This window comes from Globicephala melas, chromosome 16 (genome assembly GCF_963455315.2).
Source record: "Globicephala melas chromosome 16, mGloMel1.2, whole genome shotgun sequence".
NCBI lineage: Eukaryota > Metazoa > Chordata > Mammalia > Artiodactyla > Delphinidae > Globicephala > Globicephala melas.
In genome coordinates, this window is record NC_083329.1 from 74,077,286 (window position 1) to 74,102,079 (window position 24,794).

Consider the following 24,794-nt stretch of genomic DNA (forward strand, 5'->3'; position numbering starts at 1 on the left):
TTTTCAATCCTGCTTTCATATCCATGTTTCAACATCTCTGTATACCATGAAAACCATAAGGAATAAAATTCTAAACCTGGTCCTAGAAATTTCTTTTACCTTTACCTTATGATTATGTGTGGTTGTTTTTACTCCTCTACTATCTACAGTATTCTATATCCTTGAGTTTAATGTCCAAAAACTGACAGTATATATTTAAAAATTTACTTTATTGAAGTATAGTTGATTTACAATGTTGTTAGTTTCTGGTATACAGAAAAGTGACTCAGTTATTTATATATATATATATATTTACATATTCATTTCCATTATAGTTAATTACAGGATATTAAATCTAGTTCCCTGTGCTGTACAGGAGGACCTTGTTGTTTATCCACTCTTATATAGCCTAGTTTACATCTGCTAATCCCAAACACCCACTCCATCCCTCCCCCTTGGCAACCACCAGTCTGTACTCTATATCCGTGAGTCTATTTCTGTTTCATATGTAAGTTCGTTTGTGTCATATTTTATATTCCACATATAAGTGATGTGGTATATGTCTTTCTCCTTCTGAATTATTTCACTTAGTATGATAATCTCTAGGTCCATCCATGTTGTTGCAAATGGTATTATTTCATTCTTTTTTTATAGCTGAGTAAGATTCCATTGTATATATGTACCACATCTTCTTTATCCATTCCTCGGTCAGTGGACATTTAGGTTGCTTCCATGTCTTGGCTATTGTAAGTAGTGCTGCTATGAACATTGGGGTGCATGTATCTTAGAGTTTTGTCTGGATATATGCCTAGGAGTGGGATTGTGGGATCATATGTCAATTCTATTTTTAGTTTTTTGAGGAACCTCCACCTCCATAGAGTTCTCCATAGTGGCTGTATCAATTTACATTCCCACCAACAGTGTAGGAGGGTTCCGTTTTCTCCACACCCTCTACAGCATGTTATTTGTAGACATTTTAATGATGGCCACTCTGACCAGTGTGAGGTGGTACCTCATTGTAGTTTTGATTTGCATTTCTCTAATAATTAGTGACGTTGAGCATCTTTTCATGTGCCTATTGACCATGATCATCTTTGTGTTCTTTGGAGCAACGTCTATTTAGGTCTTCTGCCCATTTTTTGATTGGGTTATCTTGTTGTTGTTGAGTTGTATGAGCTGTTTGTATACTTGGGAAATTAAGCCGTTGAGAACTGACTATATATATATATATACACACACACACACATATACATATACATATACGTATATATATATAATTTTTTTTTTTTTTTTTGTGGTACGCAGGCCTCTCACTGTTGTGGCCATGGCTCATGGGCCCAGCCGCTCTGCGGCATGCAGGATCTTCCCGGATCGGGGCATGAACCCATGTCCCCTGCATCGGCAAGTGGACTCTCAACCACTGTGCAACCAGGGAAGCTCGACAATATATTTTTTTAAAGTATCACTGAGACAAGCATATTTTTTAGCCATCATTTTACAAATCTAGAATGACTATATTTTTCTTTGGGTAAGCCCAGCTGTTAATCCCCTATAAATTGCCCATTTTCATCTACTGTCATCTACTCCTTGCTGTTCCCCTGGTTCTGTCTCCTCTGTGTTCATCCACCCACCTGTAGATGTATGGAACTCTTTCTTTGGTGTCCTGGTGTGTTGGGCAGAGGATTTCTTGAGTTACAGATGGTTGAAGGGGAGTGACAAAATGAGTATCTCAAACTGCCATGATGCTGACATCATTCACAAGGGTAATTTTTAAAAAACAGCTTTGTGTTATTTTGTGGCTACTACATCAGAATATGTGTGTGATTTGCACCTAGGGATAGTGTTCAAGTATTTGTGCAAACACCTGGTAGTGTAAGAGAGACCTCAGACTCTCAGTCTGTGAGGAGTTTTACCTATAGTGCTGTTATTCCACTAGAAAGAGGTGTGGAATTTTTTCCTAAATTTAGCTGAAATGATACATGATCCCGCCTCAGCCTGGAAGGCATTTAAATCAGCTTCAACTGACTGGCCAGAGTTGTATGGATGGCAAAATGTGCCACAGACTTCTTCCTTGCAGACCAAGGCAAAGTGTAGGCAAAATATTAGTATACCCTGCTGCACCTGGGTACAGCTGGGCCAGGCAAAAGGCTAAGAGAAGAATTTGAAGAGGAAACTATCCAGCTTTCTACCACAGACCTTCATTGTTAAAAGGCTAAAACAAAATGAGGAATAGCACATAGGTAGAAAAACCGGCCAGAAGTCACCTATGGAGAAGTAAAATGAGTAGCACTGTGGGACTCTGGAAAATAATGTTACTTTTCTACACAGTTAGGCCTTTGTGAGCAAATGTTAATGAAACTTGGAACCTAAGGTCAAAGAATGAGATTGGGAGAGTAATTATTAAGGGTAGAACTCTAGAGAGATTTACATTTCAGTGCAGGTGCTGAAACCTGGGAGCCCTGATGACATCCTAGGTGTGAAGCTGGAGACAGTGGTCTTTTTTTTCCCCTGAAGAAATTTATATACCAAAAGGTTAAAGAAAGAATTCAGGATCCTCCCCAAGGGAGCAAAGGTTTTTCTTTCTCCTTTTAAAAGAGTGGGACAGCTACCTCTCCCTTCTACAGGAGCAAGCCCAGATTCATTTTATCAGTGTTCTTCACCTGCAATACCAACTTTGTGTGTATGTGTAGGACACCTAGCTTCTGTCTCACTGCACCAAGAGTAAGATATTAAGGTACGTTGGAACTACACAGTTGTTATTTGGTTTTACGTAAATAATATTTCACCATGTGTTCTGTTCCAGAAACTACATGTATTGTATTTATATTAATCAAGGTAAAAAATTTAACTCTGAAATTTTAAATCTCCATAAAAATAACTTCAGACTGAAATGGCTTTTTGAATTTGCAAATAAATAACACAATCTTGGAAAATCATCATGAAACAATGCTCAACTCATCTTACGAAAATAGGACAGTCTCCAACCCCAAACCTGGAAAGATTACAACAAAGGATAGCTACAGAATACACACAGAAAAACTCAGAAAAACTCAGTGATTATAAAAACTGAATACATTCTGATCAAGGATGATGTATTTCAGAAATATGAGATTGGTTTAATCAAGACTACTCACCAGTATGAACAGAATAAGTAGGAGAAGCCATATGATTTATCTCATACAGAGATAGATAGCATTTGACAAAACTGAATTCATGTTTTTTTTTTTAAAAACTCGAGGACTAGAAGAGAACGTCCTTAAAATGATAAAGGGCATTTACAGAAATCCTTAACATCAAAATTAATGGTAACATACTGAACAGTATCTCCCTGAGGTCAGAACTTCTGTATGTATGACACTCTACGGGCTAGGAATGCCAGTACAAAAGGCAAAAAAGTCTGTATTCATAAATGACAGAATTGTTTACATAGAAAATTTTTACAAATCTACAAAGCAACTAACAGAAAAAGTGAATTCATCAGCAAGGTTGCAGGATACAAGGTAAATGTGCAAACAAAGTTTTTCTATATACTATTTGTACTGTTTTTTCTATAATTGTTTAATGCTAGTATAAAGACAAAAATAATATAAAATATTTAGGAATATATTTAAAGAAAAATCAGCAAAACTGCTCAACTGAGAATTTAAAGACCTAAGTAGAGGTATACCCTGGTCAAGATGTCAGTTCTCCCCCAAATGAGTGATGTAATCCCAAATAACGTCCTAACAGGTGTGTCTGTATTTATGGAAATTAAATTTTAGAATCACCTTGTTAATGAAAATACAAAAGACCTATAACAGTATAGAATTGTCCAGAATGTCTAAAAACATAGATATCATTTTAATACATTGTGTAGACTAAAGATGTTCTTGGCAACATTCATGCTGTAGAATACCCAAGAATCTTGAAGAAAACAGCAAACCTAGAAGGTTAACTCTGCCAGATGTCAAGACTTATAATATTATAATAAAAGACAGTGTGGTATTGTCATAAAGATGGATAAATCAGTCAATGGAACAGTAAAGAAAGCCCAGAAACATACATATATGATCACCTGATAGATGACAAAGATAAAACTGCAATTCACATGTAAGGCCGGATGCTATAAAACTCTTAGAGGAAAACATAGGCAGAACATGCTCTGACATAAATCACAGCAAGATCTTTTTTGATACATCTCCTAGAGTAATGAAAATAATAACAGAAATAAACAGGACCTAATGAAACTTAAAAGCTTTTGCACAGCAAAGGAAACCTGTAAACAGGACCAAAAGACTGTAAACAAGACCAAAAGACAACCCTCAGAATGGGAGAAAGTATTTGCAAACGAAGCAACTGACAAAGGATTAATCTCCAAAATTTACAAGCAGCTCATGCAGCTCAATATCAAAAAAACAACCCAATCCAAAAATGGGCAGAAGACCTAAATAGACATCTCTCCAAAGAAGATATACAGATTGCCAACAAACACATGAAAGGATGCTTAACATCACTAATCATTAGAGAAATGCAAATCAAAAACCACAATGAGGTATCACCTCACACTGGTCAGAGTGGCTATCATCAAAAAAATCTAGAAACAATAAATGCTGGAGAGGGTGTGGAGAAAAGGGAACCCTCCTGCACTGTTGGTGAGAATGTAAATTGATACAGCCACTATGGAGAACAGTATGGAGGTTCCTTAAAAAACTACAAATAGAACTACCCTACGACCCAGCAGTCCCACTACTGGGCATATACTTAGAGAAAACCATACTTCGAAAAGATACACACACACACACACACCCTGCCCCGGCCATGTTCATAGCAGTACTATTTACAATACCCAACAGATGGAAGCAACATAAACATCCATCAACAGAGGAATGGATAAAGAAAATGTGGTACATATATATACCGTGGAATATTAGCCATAAACAGGAATGAAATAATGCCATTTGCAGCAACATGGATGGACCTAGAGGTTATCATATACTAAGCCAAGTAAGTCAGAATGAGAAAGACAAATATCGTATGATATCACTTATATGTAGAATCTAATTTTACAATGAAATGGATGAACTTATTTGCAGAACAGAAAGAGATTCACAGATCTCGACATCAAACCTATGGTTACCAAAGGGGAAATATGGGGGCAAGTGATAAATTAGGATATTGGGATTGACATATACACACTACTATGTAGCTAATAAGGACCTACCTTACAGCACAAGGAACTCTACTCAATATTCTGTAATAAGCTATATGGGAAAAGAATTTGAAAAAGAATGGATACATATATATATTTAAAACTGATTCACTTTGCTGTATACCTGAAACTAACACAACATTGTTAATCAACTATACTCCAATAAAAAATTAAAAAAAAACTCAGCTATTGGCTTCCAGCCCACCTGATGTGAAATTATTCCTCTTCATACTCGGTGCCTGGCCCCAGTTCCCCTCTGTTCCACAATTTGTATGTGGATGAAAAGATGATGATATTTTAGAGTAGGAAGTACCTCTGCAGTGAAGTAGAAAATACAATACGTTCTTCAACTCAAAAGGAACAGTTCTTACTTCCTGGGGAATTCTGGAAATCATTCTTTGTATTTTTAAAAGCTGGAGAAATATTTTTTTAACAGTTTCACTTAGCTCCACCATGTGAAAAGAGGTAATAAGTAATTGGGGCCCATGCCCACCTCACCATCTTATATGATTATCATACAAGCACTCTTAGGCTGCCCAAACATAGAAACGTCAACTGTTTAAAACTGCCCAGCTCTACAGCAAACCTCCAACGTTGGGGAACACAGTGTGTTAACTCTGGATGTCTGACTGAACTCCCTTCATTCTCTAAGGGGCCTGTCTGTCACGGTTATCTCTTCATCCACAAACTTGGGTTCTAGTTACATAGTCGTAAAAAAAAAAGGAAATAAAAGGTGAATTGCAAAAAAAACCACAATTCAGTGGAAGGAAGGACAGTCTTTTTAATAAGCTTCTGTTTATGAGAAGATATCATTAAGAAAGTGATAAGATGTAACTGAGAAGCTACTTTGCAATACATGAAATTTGACAAAAGATTCATACCCAGAATATATATATTGTTAAACATTTCTAAATCAGTAAGAGACCAACAACCTAGTAATATAAAAAAAGTAAATGACCTGAATAATCACTTCACTAAAGGAGATATCCAAATAAGCAACAAACATATGAAAAGATGCTCAACATCATTAGTCATCAGAGAAATGGAAATTAAAACTTAGTAACACACCACAATGACTAGAATGAATAAAATTAATTAGACTGACTATCAAGTTCTCAGAAGGATGTAATGTAACTGGAACTCTTACATAGCTGGTGGAAAACAGTTTAAATATTACTTTGGAAAACAGTTTAAATATTACTAAAGCTAAGTATATTTCTGGCTCTACAGCTAACAAAAATAAGACTTTAGGTCCTCCAAAAGACATACACAAGAATACTTACAGAAGAGGAAATCAAGATGGCAGCAGTAGAGGACACTTAGCTCACCTCCCCCCAGGAACCATCTATTTTGGAGCAGGTCTCACTGAAAACAATGTGGAGACTGGCAGAAAGACTCTTACACAACTAAGGCTATTAAAAAGATTCATAGATTTGGGAAGGAAGGGAAGAGAAACAATCAGTTCAGGACCTGTGCCCCTAGGAGGGGACACAGAAGAGGAGGCTCAAAGATCCTCCCTGGGGGGGGGGGGCGGGAAGCAGTTCCAACCCCTTATTGGGCAGCCTAGCCCTGGGGTCCGACACCAGGAAGATAAGGCCTCTTGGCTGGTATGAAGACCAGTGGGACCTGCGGTGTGGGGAGCTGTGAGAAACTTGGACTCTGCTCTTGAAGTGCACACACTTGCTTGCTCAGGGAACAGGCAGAGGAAGCAGACTGAGACTGCAGAATTTGGGCTGGTTCCTGCAACTGACCCAGCACGTGCCCCAGCCCATACAAAGCACCCGCTCCAGCCCTTCTTGCTCCACAGTGCAGCTCCCCACTAGGGCAAAGGCTGTTGCTACTGAGGAGCCCATGCAGTTCGGGGCATGGAGCTAGGTTGGACCTGACACTACCTCTGAATGGTATGAGGGGGGGCCACTACCAGTGCAGGGAGGGGCAGCAGATCAGGAGTGTCCTAGAACACTGACTTGTGGGCCAGGACAAGTCAGTGTTCTGGCTCGCACTGGGCACACGCGCCAGTCCCTCTTGCTCCAACCACTGCTGCCTTCTGGGGAACGGAACCAGCTCTGACCCAACGCTCCAGGCTTCTGCTCCACTAACTTAAGACCTGACACCGGCCCTGGCCCTGGTAGGCAGTGTCGACCACTGAGCATAGGAGGAGCCCTGGCTGACACCTGGCTTCTAGCCCCTCCACCTCCAGCCCTAGCCCTCAGCAAGGTGTAGGTGCCAGAATACCCTGGGGGGAGATACTCCCACCAAAGCCACTGGGCACAAATAGACCATATAGGGACCCACCCAAGGACACCACTCCAAGACCAGGATAGGTAACTGTTTCTCCTAATTTCACAAAGACAGAGAAAGTTAAGAAAAATGAGAAGACAAAGGAATTTGTTTCAAACAAAAGAACAAGAAGAAAACCCTAACAAAATCAACTAATGAAACAGATATAATTTACTAAAGATAGTAAAGCATTAGTAATAAGCATGATAACTGAACTAGTGAAAAGAATATATGAACACAGTAAGAATTTTAACAAGGAACTAGAAAACAGAAAAAAAACACTTGGAGGTGAAAAACACAATTAGTGAAATGAAAAATACACTAGATGGAATTAACAGCAGAATAGGTGATAGAGAAGGATGCAGAAGTGATCTGGAAGATAAAATAATGGAAATCTAATCAGATTAGCAAAAAGAAAAACTTAAAAAAAGAAGGATAGTTTATAAAGGACCACTGGGACAACATCAAGCATACTAATGCTCTCATTATAGGGGTACCAGAAGGAGAAGAAATAAAAAACAGGTAGAAAACATATTTGATGAAATTATGGCTCAAAACCCTGAACCTAAAGAATATTCAGGTCCAGGAAGCACAGAGGGTCCCAAACAAGAAAAACCCAGAGACTTACACCAAGACATATCATAATTAAAATGGCAAACATTAAAGATAAAGAGAATTCTAAAGGCAGCAAGAAAGAGTCACGTATAAGAAACCCCAATAAGGGTATCAGCTGATTTGTCTGCAGAAATTTTTCAGGCCAGAAGGGAGTGGCATGAGATATTTAAAGTGTTAAAAGGGAAAACCTTCCAACATAGGATACTCCACCCAGCAAGATTATCATTCAGAATTGAAGAAGAGATAAAGAACTTCTCAGACAAGCAAAAACTATAACAGTCATCAATACTAAACTGACCTTATAAGAAGTGTTAAAGGATCTTCCTTAAGTGAAAAAAGGTGGGAGGAAGGTACAACAAGAAATAAGAAACTATAGAATGGAGAAAATCCCACCAGAAAAGGCAAAAATGTAGTAAAATAAGCTACTGTGAAAGTTAAAAGACAACATTTGTAAAATTAACTAACTACAATAAACAGTTAAGAGATAGACATGAAGATGTAAAATATGTTAAAAACCAAAACGTGGGGGAATGTAGATCTTCTAGAATGTGCCTGAATTTAAATGACTATAAGTTTAAAATAAATACAGTTCTAGGTCAACATATATGAACCACATGGTAACTACAAATCAAAAACCCACAATAGTTTGTTTTTCTAATAAAACTCCCAGCAAACAAAGGTCCAGGACTGGGTGGCTCACAGGGGAATTCTACCAAACACATAACAAACTACTAATACCTACCCTTCTCAAACTATTTGAAAAAACTGAAGAGAATGGAACACTCCCAAATTCAGTCTACAAGGTGACAATTACCCTGATACCAAAACCAGACACAAGTACAGACCAATATCTCTGAGGAAAATAGATACAGAAATCCTCAATAAAACATTAGCAAACCAAATTCAACATTATATAAAAAGGATCATATGCCATGATCAAGTGGGTAGATTTATTCAAGGGATGCAAGGATGGATCAATATCCGCAAATCAATGTGACACACCACATTAATGAAAGAAAAAATGCTTTTTCTAGACACAGAAAAAGCATTTGACCAAATTCAACATTCTTTCACGATAAAAACTCTCATCACAGTGGGTATAGAGGGAGCATATCTCAACATAATAAAGGCCATTTATGGCAAACCCATAGCCAACATCATACTCAATGGTGAAAAGCTGAAAGCCTTCCTGTTATTTCCAGGAACAAGACAAAGATGCAGACCATTGCCACTTCTATTTAAACACGGTATCAGAAGTCCTATCCACAGCAATCACAGACACAAAGAAAAAATAAAAGGTAACCAAATTGGAAGGGAAGAGGTATAACTGTCACTATTTGCAGATAATGCTCCTGGGTATATATCCGGAGAAAATGAAAACACTAATTTTAAAGGATACATGCACCCCAATGTTCACAGCAGCATTTACAATAGCCAAGACACGGAAGCAACATAGGTGCCCATTGACAGACAACTGGATAAAGAAAATTATATATACACACACACATGCACACACACACACATATATACACACATACAACAGAAGAGTACTCAGTCATAAAAAAAAAGTAAATTCTGTCATTTGCAGGAATGTGGATGGACCTAGAGGATATCATGCTTAGTGAAATAAGCCAGAAAAAGACAAATACTGTATGATATCAATTACATATAGAATCTAAAAAGATAGTGCAAATGAATGTATATGCAAAACAGAAACAGACTCACAGATACAGAAAAAAAACATGGTTACTGAAGGGGAGACTGAAGGTGGAGGGACAAATTAGGTGTTTGGTTTAACAGATACAAACTACTATGTATAAAATAGATATGCAACAAGGATATATTGTACAGCACAGGGAATTATAGCCATTATCTTGTAATAACTTATAATGGAGTATAATCTGCAAAAATACTGAATCACTGTTGTATACCTGAAACTAATGTAATATTGTAAATCAACTATACTTCAATTAAAAAATATAACACCATTTTTCAAATACCCCCAAATGCAAAATAAATGTATTTTAAAACAAGTATGTTTCAAATATGTACCCTAATTATATTTCAATAATAGAATGGACAGATAAATTCTGGGATAGTCACAATGGAACGCTGCACAGCAATATAAAGCAATAAACAAACTACTAATGTATATGACATATATATCTCACAGACATAGTACTGATCCAAAGGCGGCAGACACTACACACACACACACACACACACACATAGTATATATACACATTTACATATTGTGTGTATGTATATACATAGTGCACATATATACATAGTACCTACTGTATGACTACAGTTACCTGAAGTGGAAAACAGGCAAACTTGATCTATGATAATAGAAGGGGGAGATGTTATTTACTGGGAGGAGGACACCAGGGAGCCTTCTGGGGTGCTAAAAAAATGTTCCATATGTTCACCTTGACAATGGCTATATGGGTATATGCATATACAAAACTTTATTTACTTGAACACTTAAACATCTGTTAAAAAAAAAGGATACCATTTGTGTATAAGAGTGACACTGGGGAGACACTGCACGATTCAATGACACTGGATATTTGAGTCATGTTAACATGCTACTTCCAAAGGTCCAGAGCCACTAAAACATGATTCCTGAAGACCATTTCAATGGCCTTAATCTCTGAACTACCCCTTTGTGATCTGGTTTCCTCCTAAACTCCGTCTGGCTCATACTCCCGGACTCACCTGGGACACTTTGGCTTGGGGACTCTTCCTCCAATATCCATGGCTCCTCTCCTTGCTCCAACTTGAGGATCACTTCTGGTTTAGGGATGCAAAACCCTGTGAATCAGAATTATATGACATGAGACAAATTGGATGAATGTCAGGGTCTTTGATACACTGTTCTCAAAGAGTATACAATAAAAAAAAAAAAGCTCATCTCATCCTGTTATGGGGCAGAGGACAACACATTCTTTCTGGTACCCAAAAGGGATAAATTGTCCTTGACCTGTAAATCCCAAACCTAAATATTATTATATACTACAAAAATTCCACAGGTTTCTGTAAATAAAAAAGGACATGTATACTGGGAGTCTACATGGGAAATAAGCGCCACCTACCTACTGAGATGAGGTGGCTGTAGTTCTCCAGCATCACATCCCTGTACAGCGTCCTCTGAGCAGGGTCCAGGTGCTGCCACTCCTCCTGGGTGAAGCCCACAGTCACATCCCTGAATGACAGTGATCCCTAGAAAAACACACTTCTGCTCAATCTGCAGTGGTCAGAGTCAGGTGATGTGGAAAAAGAATTTTAAAGACTAATTCTTACCATTTATCCTGGTGAAAATTGACCAGAACATGTTACAAAGGACCTCTACTATATAGCTTGTTTTGTGTTATACTTTGTGATTAAACAAGAAACCATGGTAGAAATACCACTGGTGGATTAATTTATTACTTAATGGAAAAATATCTGCATGCCTTTATGTGCCTATAAGTGTCCTAGTTTTTGAGAATTCCAAGTTGAAAAATATACTCTTCCTGGCCTCAAAGAGCTTATTCTCATAAGGAAAGATATAAAGCTATACCTACCATAGGACTTAAAGGACCCATATCACAAATATGTACAATGCAGACAGATCATAAAGGGGTTCTGTGCAAGTTCATGTGAGAGTATCAGCACCCTGGATTTCACTGAGCAGGTAAAACTTTCAGTGCTTAAATATAAATAGTAGTTTCTTTGCAAATATGCGTCAAAACTGCAAGAAATGTTAAGAAGACCTGAAAAAACATGTGGCAAGTCAATGGACTGTACAACAGGACAGGAGAGCAGGTCTGAACCTGTGATGAGATAGAGGCTGCAGAGGCAGGGGCAAAACGTTCAGGGGAGGAAACTAGGGAATATATTTGGCTTAAATTCTGTTGGTGATATCCAAATATTTCATCACTCATCTAATCCATAAAATTCTTGAGGAACCACCAGTTTTATTTATATTTATCTATAAATTAAATACTGTCAATTCACATATGAGGAGAGCTTAATTCTGTTCTTCTCAGATAAAAATATAAATAAGCTAATATTTTCTTCCCATGCCCTAAAGGACTGACAGTATATGATGTATGCAGAATTATCTTGCACACTCCCTTAGGGCACAGTCTCTCTCTCTTCCCCCATCTCCACTCACCCTAGGTCATTGCTGTGAACAGTATGAAGCCAATAGTGAAATGGAAATACACACTTCCGTCCTAGTTATATAAACTAATTGTTGCCGAGGAAGCAATGATCCCAAAGTTGGTTTGTTGTTTTTTTTTTCAAGTGAATCATTTAATGTGTGAGGCTCAGTTTGATATTACCATAAGTATTAACAGAAGGAAATGGGAAAGTATAAACATTTCCCCTTCTATCAAAAATGGGTTTGATGCCAGGATAAACTAGCCTGTTGATTTAACATAGCTGATTAAAAAGGCTAGAGAATCTGGAAGTAAAAAATGTACTTGGAAGCAATGTCCTCTGAGACTTCATTCTCCTGAGGGCAACAAAATGCTGAAAAATTTAACTGGCTCAAAAATTATATTGAGAGATCAAAAAGAAGAGCTAGTCACAGCTTGGGAAAAAAATTTGGAGAACAGATGACACTAAATGTAGTTAGATTAATAATTCTAAAGTTTCCCTGGAGTTATAGCACTCTGAGCTAACCAAAGGGGCTATAAACTCATGCTCCTTTGAACAGAGTGGTCCTAAATGATAGATTCTGTAGTGCACCCAGCTGTATTTTCAAGTATAATTCTAGTATTTGTACCTAGCAATACAGAAGAAAAAGCAGCAGGGAGGAAGTGTCAAGTATATAGGACATGAAAGGATTTGGCAGCCCTAGAATTCCCAGTTTGAATCTTTGTCATCAGGAAAATCCCATTCCAGCTCAGTCCAAGGTGAGGCTGGAGGTGGTGCTGTGGATGGCCTGTGACAAGCAGGAGGCAACAGTGTAAGTGCTAAACTCTGGCTTTCTTCCTTCATCTGCTAAAGAAACTCAAAATAAGGCTGTATGAAGAAAACGTGGGATAATACACTGCTTGCTGATGGCCTTTTCTCAGGGTCTTGTTGCAGACAGAGCTGTACCAAGCTAAGGAAGACAGGAGAGAATGTTTTTGAGGGCAGTGTTTGCAATCTGTCACTATTTACTGTGCGAGTTCCACTGGAGATGTGTACACTTTCTCCAATCCCAGAGTCTACACCTGATCGGGAACTTTTCATTCTGGATTCTGATTGAGGGAAAATACTGATATCCAGTGGGCTCTAAGGAGGACCTTTCTGTAACAACATCTGAGTCCTGTGCATGTCCTGGAAAGGTACCTGCCCACTGGCCAATTCACATGCTGTAATCCCAACGCTGTAAATATCTGTGCTGGATCGCCTCTATTAAGAGGGGAGTCGCCTATATTATTAGCAGAGATGCTAAACAGGGAACTTGCTGAGCAAAGGAAGAGAGGAAGAGTTACTCCCAGAGGGTCTGCATGATCTGCCTTGGAGGTTCTGGAAACCTCTTGTCAAGTTTGGGGAAACAGGAGGAAGAGCAGGGTAGATGCACAGTGACAATGAAACAGACGCTAGACATACAGTATGCCAGATATCTTCAGAACATGGAAGTAGAAATATCAACTGGAAGTTTGGATAGATGAATCTGGAATTTAGAAGTGTAGTATGAAAATAAGGATTTGGGTGAAAATTGCAACTCTGTCACTGGAGTCACCAGAGTGAATCAGATGGTCACAGAGGAGACAAATTGAGGAAAGAAAAAATACCAGCACAGAATTTAAGGGATCACCAATATTTGAGAGGCTGGCAGAAAAAAGAAAAATAGGCTTTGAAGGCTGAGAAGAAATTTTCTGAAATGTAAGAACAGAACCAGATGACAAGAGAATAGTGGGAAATAACAACACAGTTTCACAAATAACTGACACTTCCAATTAAAGATGGTGGACTTAAAACACACATCTATCTCTGATGCCTCCAACAATATAAGTGGAAGAAACAATAAAACAAAAGTAAAACAAACAAATGTGCCAATAACAGAATACACCAGAAAGACAATTTTGTGCAACTTCTGGATGATATAAGTGGATAGTATCAGACAAAAGAAACTAGAAGCATGGTACCTACAATTTATACAAGCACAGAAGTGGGCAGAAGCAGCGGCTTCCAGCCACAGCCAAAGACTACCAATCTCTAAGCCCTCCAACCAGGGCCAGCGGTCAGCATAGGTGCTAAGATGAATGACTGGTAAAGTAAATCACTGACAAAGTAACTGACTCCTAGGGCACATTGGTGGACCTCCACTCTGTGGAGATCCAGCAGTTAATGAAAACCAAAGCTGAAGTGCAGCCATTCTATAAAGTCAGGACACTTTTTTTTTTTAAACATATCTATATACAGTTGGCCCTCCATATGCACAGGTTCCACATCCACAGATTCAACCAACCACAGAATTAAAATATTTGGGGGAAGAAAAACTCCAGAAAGTTCCAAAAAGCAAAATTGAATTTGCCACATAACAGCAATTATTTATATAGAATTTACATTGTATTTACAACTATTTACATGGCATTTACATTGTATTAGGTATTATAAGTAATCTAGAGACAATTTAAAGTGTATGAGATGATCTACCACAAAGGAGGTGAGAATATACAATGGGGAAAAGACAGCTTCTTGCTGGGAAAACTGGACTACTTTCTCACACCATAAAAAATAAAATGAATTAAAAACTTAAATGTAAGACCTGAAACCATAAAACTTCTATAAGAAAACATATGCAGGGGGGACTTGCTGGTTCAAGCCCTGGTCCGGGAAGATCCCACATGCCTTGGAGCAACTAGGCCCACGTGCCACAACTACTGAGACTGTGCTCTACAGCCTGCGAGCCACAACTACTAAAGCCTGTGCACCTAGAGCCCATGCTCCACAACAATAGAAGCCACCACAACAAGAAGCCCTCACACTGCAACAAAGAGTAGCCCCTGCTCAACGCAACTAGAGAAAGTCCGCACGCAGCAATGAAGACCCAATCAGCCAAAAATAAATAAATAAAATTAATTAAAAAAAAAAAAAGAAAACATACACAGCGTATTCCCCTGGCAGTACAGTGGTTAGGACTCTGCATTTCCATTGCAGGGGCCATGAGTTCAATCCCTGGTCAGGGAACTAACATCCTGTAAGCTGTGCTGTGTGGCAAAAACAAACAAAAAATAGGCTCTCTGAACAAATGTGTGGACACCAAGGGGGGAAAGTGGCAGGGGGTGGTGGTGGTGGTGTGATTAATTGGGAGATTGGGATTGACATGTATACATTAATATGTATAAAATGGATAACTATTAAGAACCTGCTGTATAAAAAAATAAATAAAATTCAAAAATAAATAGGCTCTCTGACATCAATCTTAGCAATGGTTTGGATATTCTGCTCAGGCAAGGGAAACAAAAGCAAAAACTACCCAGTGGGACTACGTCAGACTAACAAGCTTTGTACAATGAAGGAAACTATCAACAAAATGAAAAGGCCGCCTAATGAATGGGAGAAGACATTTGCAAATGGTTATCTCCAACAAGGGGTTAACATCCAAAATATACAAAGAACTCATACAACTTGACATCAGAAAAACAATCTGATTAAACCCAGGCAAGGAACTGAACAGACATTGATCTAAAGAAGATATACAGATGACCAATAGACACATAAAAAGATGCTCAACATCACTGATCATCAGGGAAATGCAAATCAAAACCACAATGAGATATCACCTCACATCTGTCAGAATGGCCATTACCGAAAAGAAAAATAACAAGTGTTGGTGAGGATATGAAGAAAAGGGAACGCTTACACGCTGTTGGTGGGAATGTAAACTGGTAAAGCCACTATAGAAAACAGTAATGGAGAGTCCTCAAAAAACTAAAAACAGAGCTACCATACAACCCAGCAACTCCATTTCTGGCTATTACTGGCTGTTTATCTGAAGAAAATAAAAATGCTAATTTGAAAAGATATTCGCTCACCCCCCCCACATGTTCACTGCAGCATCATTTACAACAGGCAAGATGTGGAAGCTACTTAAGTGTTCATCAACAGAAGAATGTATAATGAAAATGTGGTGTGTATGTGTGTGTATACATACACACAGACACACATGTACACAATGGAATATTACTCAGCCGTAAAAAGAATGAAGTCTTGCCATTTGCGACAACATGGGTGTACCTACAGGGTACTGTGCTAAGTGAAATAAGTCAGACAGAGAAAGACAAATACTGCATGATTTCACTTATATCTGGAATCCAAGAAACAAAACAAATGAATAAATATAACCAAACAGAAACAGAGTCATAGATAAAGAGAACAAATAGGGGAAACAAGTAGGGGAAGGAGAGAAATAGGTGAGGGAGACTAAGAGGTGCAAACTTTCACTTAACAAAATAAAAAAGTCACAGGTAGAAAATGTAGAGTGTGGAAAACATAATTATATAATATCTTCATATAGTAACAAATGACATATTACTGATGATCATTTTGAAACTTATAGAAATGTAGAATCACTATGTTGTATACAAGGAACTAAAATAGTGCTGTAAGTCAATTATACTTCAAAAGCAAACAGACCAACTCAGAGAAAAAGAGACCAGATTTGTGGCTACTAGACGTGGGAAGGAGGGGGAAGGGGAATTAGATGAAGGTAGACAAAACATACAAACTTTCAGTTATAAGGTAAGTGCTAGGGATGTAATGTACAACATGATGAAGATAACACTGCTGTATGTTACAAATGAAAGTTAAGAGAGTAGTAACTCCTAAGCATTCTCATCACAAGGAAAAAAATTTTTTTTTCTATTTCTTTAGTGTTGTACCTATATGAGATGATGGATGTTCAAAACACTAACTGAACACAAGCTAAAGGAATAGAGAATTCAGTGACCACAGATAAGAAATACAGACTTTGCAAACAAACAAAAGCAGTTTGGAAAAGTCATTTGGATAACTGTAGTCTTCAACAATCAAGAACAGCAAAATTTGGAGAAGAGCAAGAAAGTAATTTCTAAAATTACAACATTATGATACACAAATGTCCAGTTTCAACAACAAAATCACAAAGCACACAAAGAAGCAAAAAAACAAAGAAACAAAAAAGTATGGCCCAAAGGAAAAATATAAATTGACAGAAATGTCCCTGAGAAGACCAGACATTGAACTTCCTAAACAAAGGCTTTAAGTCAACTGTATTAAATATGGTAGGAGTCAAGATGATGGAGGAGGAGGACATGGAGTTCACCTCCCCCCAAAAACGCATCAAGACCACATCTGCCAATGGAACAGTTCTCACAGAGCACCTGCTGAACACTAGCAGAGGTCCTCAGACACCTAAAAGGACAAGAAAGAACCCCATGTAACCACATAGGACCAAAGGAAAAAAAAAAAGCCCAGAAACAGGATGGACTGCACCTCTGTTGTGGAGCTAAAGGAGAGGAGAGGTTGCCACACCCGAGAGCCCCCTCACCAGTGGCGAGATCAGTTGGGACAAAAGGGGAGCTTCAGGGGCTTGGAGGAGAGAGCAGCAATCTGTGGCAGGTCGGAGAGAGTGAGACCCATAAAGGTGGTCCATGCCACAGCCCTGTGCACCCCAGGCTGAGGTGCGTCCACCAGTACAACGGGGGCTGGGTGCTGGAACAGGGTGCTTGGAGAACAGATCTGAAAAGAGGACTGCTATTGGCTGCAAGGAGACAACGTGAAGGGGTGGGAGTGAGGAGCTCCATAACTGGGAATGCTCAGGGAAAAAGCCCAGGGGATGCCACTAGGAGGGGCTCCTGCCAGAGCGGGCTTATGTGCCCCTGGTGGCCGCCTCCAGCCCCTCTCGCCTGGGCGGGCACACATGGCAGTTAGTGGCCACCTCTACCCCCTCCTGCCTGGGCAGGCTCATGCACCCCTGGTTGCTGCCTCAGCCCCCTCCCACCTGGGAGGGCTTCATGTGCTCCAGGGCAGCCCCAGGAGCAGATGCCTGTGGGTAGCCCACGTGCAGAGGTGGGGCTGAAACCACAGCAGAGCCCCAGGACCCATGCAGCTAAGAAAGAAGAGCTGAAATCTCTCCTCCCACTGTGTGAACCACAGAATTACACCCTCACAACTGGCTTTATAAACTCAGCATCTCAGGAACATCTGAAGGGACAATAAGTGTTCCTGCAGCTGTGGACTTTGTGAGCAAGTACATGTGGGAGATAGGCCAGGCCAGAGTATGCATTGCCTCCACGGCGCCCACAGTGGTTCCAGATGCATGATTACTGCAGTCCTGGGAACTGACCTCAGTGGATCTATGCTGGTGGCCTGGTGAAAACAATGCCTGAGAGAAACGAGGGCCAATTGCTGGTGTACCCACGGTTAAGGGGGGGCTGAAAGCAGTGCCAACGAGATTGGAGTTTGTGAGCTCGGACAACGGGTGAAAGGTGACGCAGCAGAGCACACTCAGAAGTAAACACGTGCAGAGGAGGTGTACTCAGTGGCTTCTCTCCCAGTGGGAGTGCTCCAATACAGCCTACCTTGCACCACAGACCAGAAACACAGCTGAGAAACAGACTGGGGGGCTTCCCTGGTGGCGCAGTGGTTGAGAGTCCGCCTGCCGATGCAGGGGACACGGGTTTGTGCCCCGGTCCGGGAAGATCCCACATGCCGCGGAGCGGCTGGGCCCATGAGCCATGGCCACTGAGCCTGCGCATCCGGAGCCTGTGCTCCGCAATGGGAGAGGCCACAACAGTGAGAGGCCCGCGTACCACAAAAAAAAAAAAAAAAACAAAAAGAAACAGACTGGGAGCCTCTTCAACAACAACTAGGGAGCAGACCCCACCCCCGACAGGGCACTGACAACCACAGAGCAAAGAGGAGGCCCTGCTCAATACCCAGTGCAGGATCTGGTCACTAAAACATCAGTCACACCTCTTACCAAGGTGATAAGCATAAGCTGAAGAAAAAGATGGCAGACACCCATACTGAAAACAGCCCTTGGACCAAAAAATGTTAAACCCATGCAGGCTACACGGACTTTCCCACAGAAAAATAGCCCTGCAGGGCTTCCCTGTTGGCATAGTGGTTAAGAAACCACCTGCCAATGCAGGGGACACGTGTTCAAGCCCTGGTCCAGGTAGATCCCACATGCTGCGGAGCAACTAAGCCTGTGTGCCACAACTACTGAGCCTGCGCTCTAGAGCCTGTGAGCCACAACTATTGAGCCTGTGTGCAACAACTACTGAAGCCCATGTGCCTAGAGCCCGTGCTCCACAACAAGAAAAGCCACTGCAATGAGAAGCCCACACACTGCAATGGAGAGTAGCCCCCACTCGCCACAACTAGAGGAAGCCCGCGTGCAGCAATGAAGACCCAGGGCAGCCAAAAATAAATACATAAAATAATTAAATTAAAAAAAATAGCCCTCCAAGACAGTCTGAGGGTTTGACACTGGGAGGAAAAACCCCTAGAGCATTTAGCCTTGAAGGCCAGCAGGGCTTGAGTGCAGGAGCTCCACAGGGCTGGGGGAAACAGACTCCACTCTTGGAGGCCATGCACACTAGGCCTCATGTGCACTGGGACACGGCACAAAGCAGTACCTCCAAAGGAACCTGGCAGACCTATCTAGGGGTCTTGGAGGGTCTCCTGGGGAGGCAGGGATCGACTGTAGCTCACTGTGGGGGCAAGGACACTGGCAGTGGAGGCCCCAGGGAATAGTGATCAGCGTGAGCACTCCTGGAGGTCCCCATTTCGGCACCAAGACCCGACCCCACCCAACAGCCTGAAGGCTCCAGTGCTAGAAAGCCTCAGGTCAAACAACCAGCAAGACAGGAGCACAGCTCCACCCATCAGTAGACACGCTGTCTAAAGTTGTACTGAGCTCACAACCATCTCAAAACCAACACTTTGACATGGCCCTGCCCACCAGAAGAACCAGACCCAGCTCCACCCTCCAGGCAGCAGGCACCAGTCTCTCCAATGAGGAAGCCTGCACAAGCCCCTGGACCAACCTCACCCACCAGGGGTCAGACACCAGAAGCGAAAGGAACGACTATCCTGAAGCCTGCAGAAAGGAGACCACAAGCACAGAAATTTAGACAAAATGAGAGGACAGAGAAATATATTGCAGACAAAGGAACAACCTAAAAACCCAAAGAAGAACTAAATGAAAAGGAGATAGACAGTCTACCTGAAAAAGAATGTAGAGTAATGATAGTAAAGATGGTCCAAAATCTCGGAAAAAGAATGGAGGCACAGACTGAGAAGATACAAGAAATGTTTAACAAAGAACTAGAATACTTAAAGAACAAACAAATAGAGATGAACAACACAATAACTGAAATGAAAACTATACTAAAAGGAATCAATAGCAGAATAACTGAGGTGGGAGAATGAATAACTGAGCTGGAAAACAGAGTGGTGGAAATCACTTCCACAGAGCAGAATAAAGCAAAAAAGAATGAAAAGAAATGAGGACAGTCTCAGAGACCTCTGGGGCAATATTAAATGCACCAACAATTGCATTATGGGGTCCCAGAAGAAGAATAGGAAGAGAAATGGCCTGAGAAAATATTTGAAGAGATAACAGCTGAAAACTTCCCTAACATGGGAAAGGAAACAGTCACCCAAGTCCAGGAAGTGCAGAGTCCCATCTGGGATAAACACAAGGAGGAACATGCTGAGACACATATTAATCAAACTAACAAAAATTAAATACAAAGAAAAAAACCTTAAAAGCAAAAAGGGAAAAGCATCAAATAACATAAAAGGGCATCCCCACAAGGTTATCAGCTGATTTCTTAGCAGAAACTCTGCAGGCCAGAAGGGAGTGACACAATATATTTGAAGTGATGAAAAGGAGAAACCTAAAGCCAAGAATACTTGACCCACCAAGGCTCTCATTCAGACTTGATGGAGAAATCAAAAGCTTTACAGACAAGTAAAAGCTACAAGAATTTAGCATCACCAAACCAGTTTTACAACAAATGCTAAAGGAACTTCTCTAGGCAGGGGAAGGAAAAAAAAAGAGGCCACAACTAGAAATAAGAAATCACAAATGGGAAACCTCACCAGTAAAGGGAAGGATACAGTAAAAGTAGAAAATCATCCACACACAAATATGATATCAAAACCAGCAGCCATTAGAAGAGGAGAGTACAAATGCAGGAAAAGGGGATTGCATTTGAAATTCAGAGACCAGCAACTTGAAACAATCTTATATAGACTACTATATCAAAACCACATGGGAACTTCAAACCAAAAAACTACGACACACACACAAAAAGAAAAAGCAACCCAAACATAACACTAAAGATAGTCATCAAACCTCAAGAGAACAAAACAGAAAGAGAAGAAAAAAGACCTACAAAAACAAATCCAAAAATATTCAGAAAATGTCAATAGGAACAAACAAATCAATAACTACCTTAAATGCCAATGGATTAAACGCTCCAACCAAAAGATAGAGACTGGCTGAACGGATGCAAAAACAAGACCCGTATATATGCTGTCTACAAGAGACCCACTTCAGATTTAGGGACACACACAAACTGAAAGTGAGGGGATGCAAAAAAGTATTCCATGCAAATGTAAATCACAAGAAAGTTGGAGTAGCAATAAGCATATCAGACAAAATAGACTTTAAAATAAAGACTGGGGCTTCCCTGGTGGCGCAGTGGTTGAGAGTCCACCTGCCAATGCAGGGAACATGGGTTCGTGCCCCGGTCTGGGAAGATCCCACATGCCGTGGAGCAGCTGGGCCTTTAAGCCATGGCCGCTGAGCCCACGCGTCCAGAGCCTGTGCTCTGCAACGGGAAAGGCCATAACAGTGAAAGGCCTGCGTACCACAAAAACAAACAAACAAAAACCATTTAAAATAAAGACTGTTACAAGAGAAAAAGAAGGACACTACATAATGATATAGGGATCAATCCAATAAGAAGATATAACAATAGCAAATATATATGCACCCAACAAAGGAGCACCTCAATATATAAGGCAAATGCTAACAGCCATAAAAAAAAGAAATTGACAGTAACACAATAATAGTGGGGGACTTTAATACCCCTCTGTCATCAATGGACAGATTATCCAGACAGAAAATCAATATGGAAACACAGCCTTAAATGACATATTAGACGAGATGGACTTAAATGATATTTAGAGAACATTCCCTCCCAGTGCAGCAGAATACACTTTCTTTTCAAGTGTACAAGAAACATTCTCCAGGATACATCACATCTGGGGCCACAAATCAAGCCTCATTAAATTTAAGAAAACTGAAATCAGAGCAAGCATCTTTTCTGACCAAAACGCTATGAGATTAGAAATCACTTACGGCAAAAAACTGTAGAAAACACAAACACTTGGAGGCTAAACAATATGTTACTAAACAACCAATGGGTCACTGGAGAAAGTGAAGAGGAATTCAAAGAATACCTAGAGACAAATGACAGCAAAAACATGATGACTCAAAACCTTTGGGACTGAGCAAAAGCAGTTCTAAGAGGGAAGTTTATAGCAATACAATACTATCTCAGGAAACAAGAAAAATCTCAAACAACCTAACCTTACACCTAAAGCAACTAGAGAAAGAAGAACAAACAAAACCCAAGGTTAGTATAAGGAAAGAAATCGTAAAGATCAGAGCAGAAATAAATGAAATAGAGATGAAGAAAACAATAGAAAGGAGCCACAGAGGTCCACATTTGTTCAGTGGGTTAAAGGACATGGAATGGAAAACCTTGAGGAGGAAGAAAAGAAAGTTCTGTGCCAGAATGGTCATACTTGTAAGACATTTCCATGCTATAACCATTTTTTGTGTGTGTATTTTATTCCTCACTACTGTATATACAGTTGACAATAAGTACTTTTTTGAAATATCTAATCATTCTGGATGTTCTGAAGTGTCTGATATATATTAAAAGTAGAGGTAATAAAAAGACATTTTGTAAATATATTTTTGTTAAAATTCATATGAAATATTGTTCTTTATTTGGAGGGGGGGCAAGCTTGGCCAAACCACCTCTTTTTTTGGGTTTTTTTTTTTTTTGCGGTACACGGGCCTCTCACTGTTGTGGCCTCTCCCGTTGCGGAGCACAGGCTCGGGACGCGCAGGCTCAGCGGCCACGGCTCAGGGGCCGAGCCGCTCCGCGGCATGTGGGATCTTCGCGGACCGGGGCACGAACCCGCGTCCCCTGCATCGGCAGGTGGACGCCCAACCGCTGTGCCACCAGGGAAGCCCCAAACCACCTCTTTGAACAGTATGCATTGCGTTTGTGCTCTGGTTCAAGGTCGGGTGGAGGAGAAAGAAGTGCAAAGACCTGTGCCAGTGTATTTATAGTGAGGCAAGATTAACTACTGTCTTTTTTATGTTCATGCATTTTGTTTCACTTTGCTGTGTATGAAGTGTATATGATGGACAAATGAGTCCTAATTTACAACATCTAGTCTTTCTAGATGTTATAAAGGTTGCCAGAATATGACAAAAATAGAGTTAGTAAATAGTACATTTTGTGTTAAAATTTCTGGGAAAGATTGTCTTCTGAAAACTTGGGCAGTATAGCTCTCTGGGTTGGTGGAGATGGGAGAGAAGGGAAGGGGGTTGGTCTTAGGCTAGAATGCACACATGTTAAAGACACTTTCAGATTATAACTGTCACATGTGTGTAGTTTATTCAAGACTTCTCTGTATATAGTGGACAAATTAAGTCCTTATTTGAAACATCTAGTCCAGCTATATGTTTAGAAGTGCCCAATGTATGGTAAATGTAGAGGTAGTAAAATATCTCTCTGTAAATGTATTTTTGCTAAAATTCATAGGAAGTACTATCTTGGGGAATGTTAAATGTTAAATCACCTCTGTGAGCAGTATACTACTGTCTAACTTGTTCAGTGGTTTGGAGGAGATGAGAGGGAAAGAATTGCAAAAGGTAATATGCTAATGTGTTTGTACCTGGACATTTTCAGACAAAACCATTTTTTGTATGTTATGTGTATTTTGTTTTGCTGTGTATATAGTGTATATAACGGACAAATGAGTCCTAATTTTGCAACATCTAGTCTCTAGATGTTAAAGGGGTTGCTAGTGTATGACAAAGTAGTACAATTAGCACATTTTGTACAATTTGTGTTGAAATTCATAGGGAAGCTTATCTTGTGTAAATGACTTTTGGATATGAATTTGCTCAACCACCTCTAAGATTACACATGCCTGTACTTGTCCACCGGATTGGTGGTGGAGAGAAGGAAGTGAGGGAGGGAATAGTTCAGGCCAAAATGGTCATATTTAGAAGATACCTCAGATTATAACCATTGTTACACGTGTGCAATTTTATTTAACAGTGCTATGTACATAGTGCACAAGTAAGATCTTATTTGAAATATCTAGTCTTTCTAGATATTTAGAAGTGCTTTATGTATTTAAAAGTAGAAGCAGTAGAATAATGCTTCTTGTAAATATCTTTTAAAAACTGATGGGAAATACTGTCTTCAGAAATGGAATTGTTAAACCTCCCCTCTGAACAGTGTACTCTCTGCTTGTTCATTGGGTCGAGGGAGGTGGGAGGGAAGATGGCAGAAGATGTTTTGCCAGTATGTACTAGAACATTTCAACTTACCCATTGCTCTATATGTTATATGCATTTCATTTAACTTTACTGTATATATTATGTATATACTGGACAAATGGGTCCCAGTTTTATAACATCTAGTCTCTAGAT

The 24,794-nt window shown here is 40.0% G+C and overlaps 1 protein-coding gene and 1 long non-coding RNA gene across 6 annotated transcripts in view; one reads left to right on the top strand and one right to left on the bottom strand.

The window, feature by feature from the left end:
* LOC132593624 (uncharacterized) overlaps positions 1-23,119 on the top strand; it is a 107,646-nt gene extending 84,527 nt beyond the window's left edge. For 3 of the 5 annotated variants that reach the window (XR_009559335.1, XR_009559330.1, XR_009559331.1), the window contains one exon: positions 1,285-6,621. This is a non-coding gene — a long non-coding RNA (uncharacterized lncRNA). Of the gene's footprint in view, positions 1-1,284; positions 6,623-16,924 lie in introns of those variants that run through there. The other 2 variants (XR_009559334.1, XR_009559333.1) reach the window with 2 other exon arrangements.
* ZNF37A (zinc finger protein 37A) overlaps positions 1-24,794 on the bottom strand; it is a 57,994-nt gene that overhangs the window by 10,585 nt on the left and 22,615 nt on the right. The window contains 2 exon segments of the mRNA XM_060286340.2: positions 10,784-10,879; positions 11,161-11,287. Of these exon segments, the coding sequence (XP_060142323.2) occupies positions 10,784-10,879; positions 11,161-11,287 (223 nt within the window).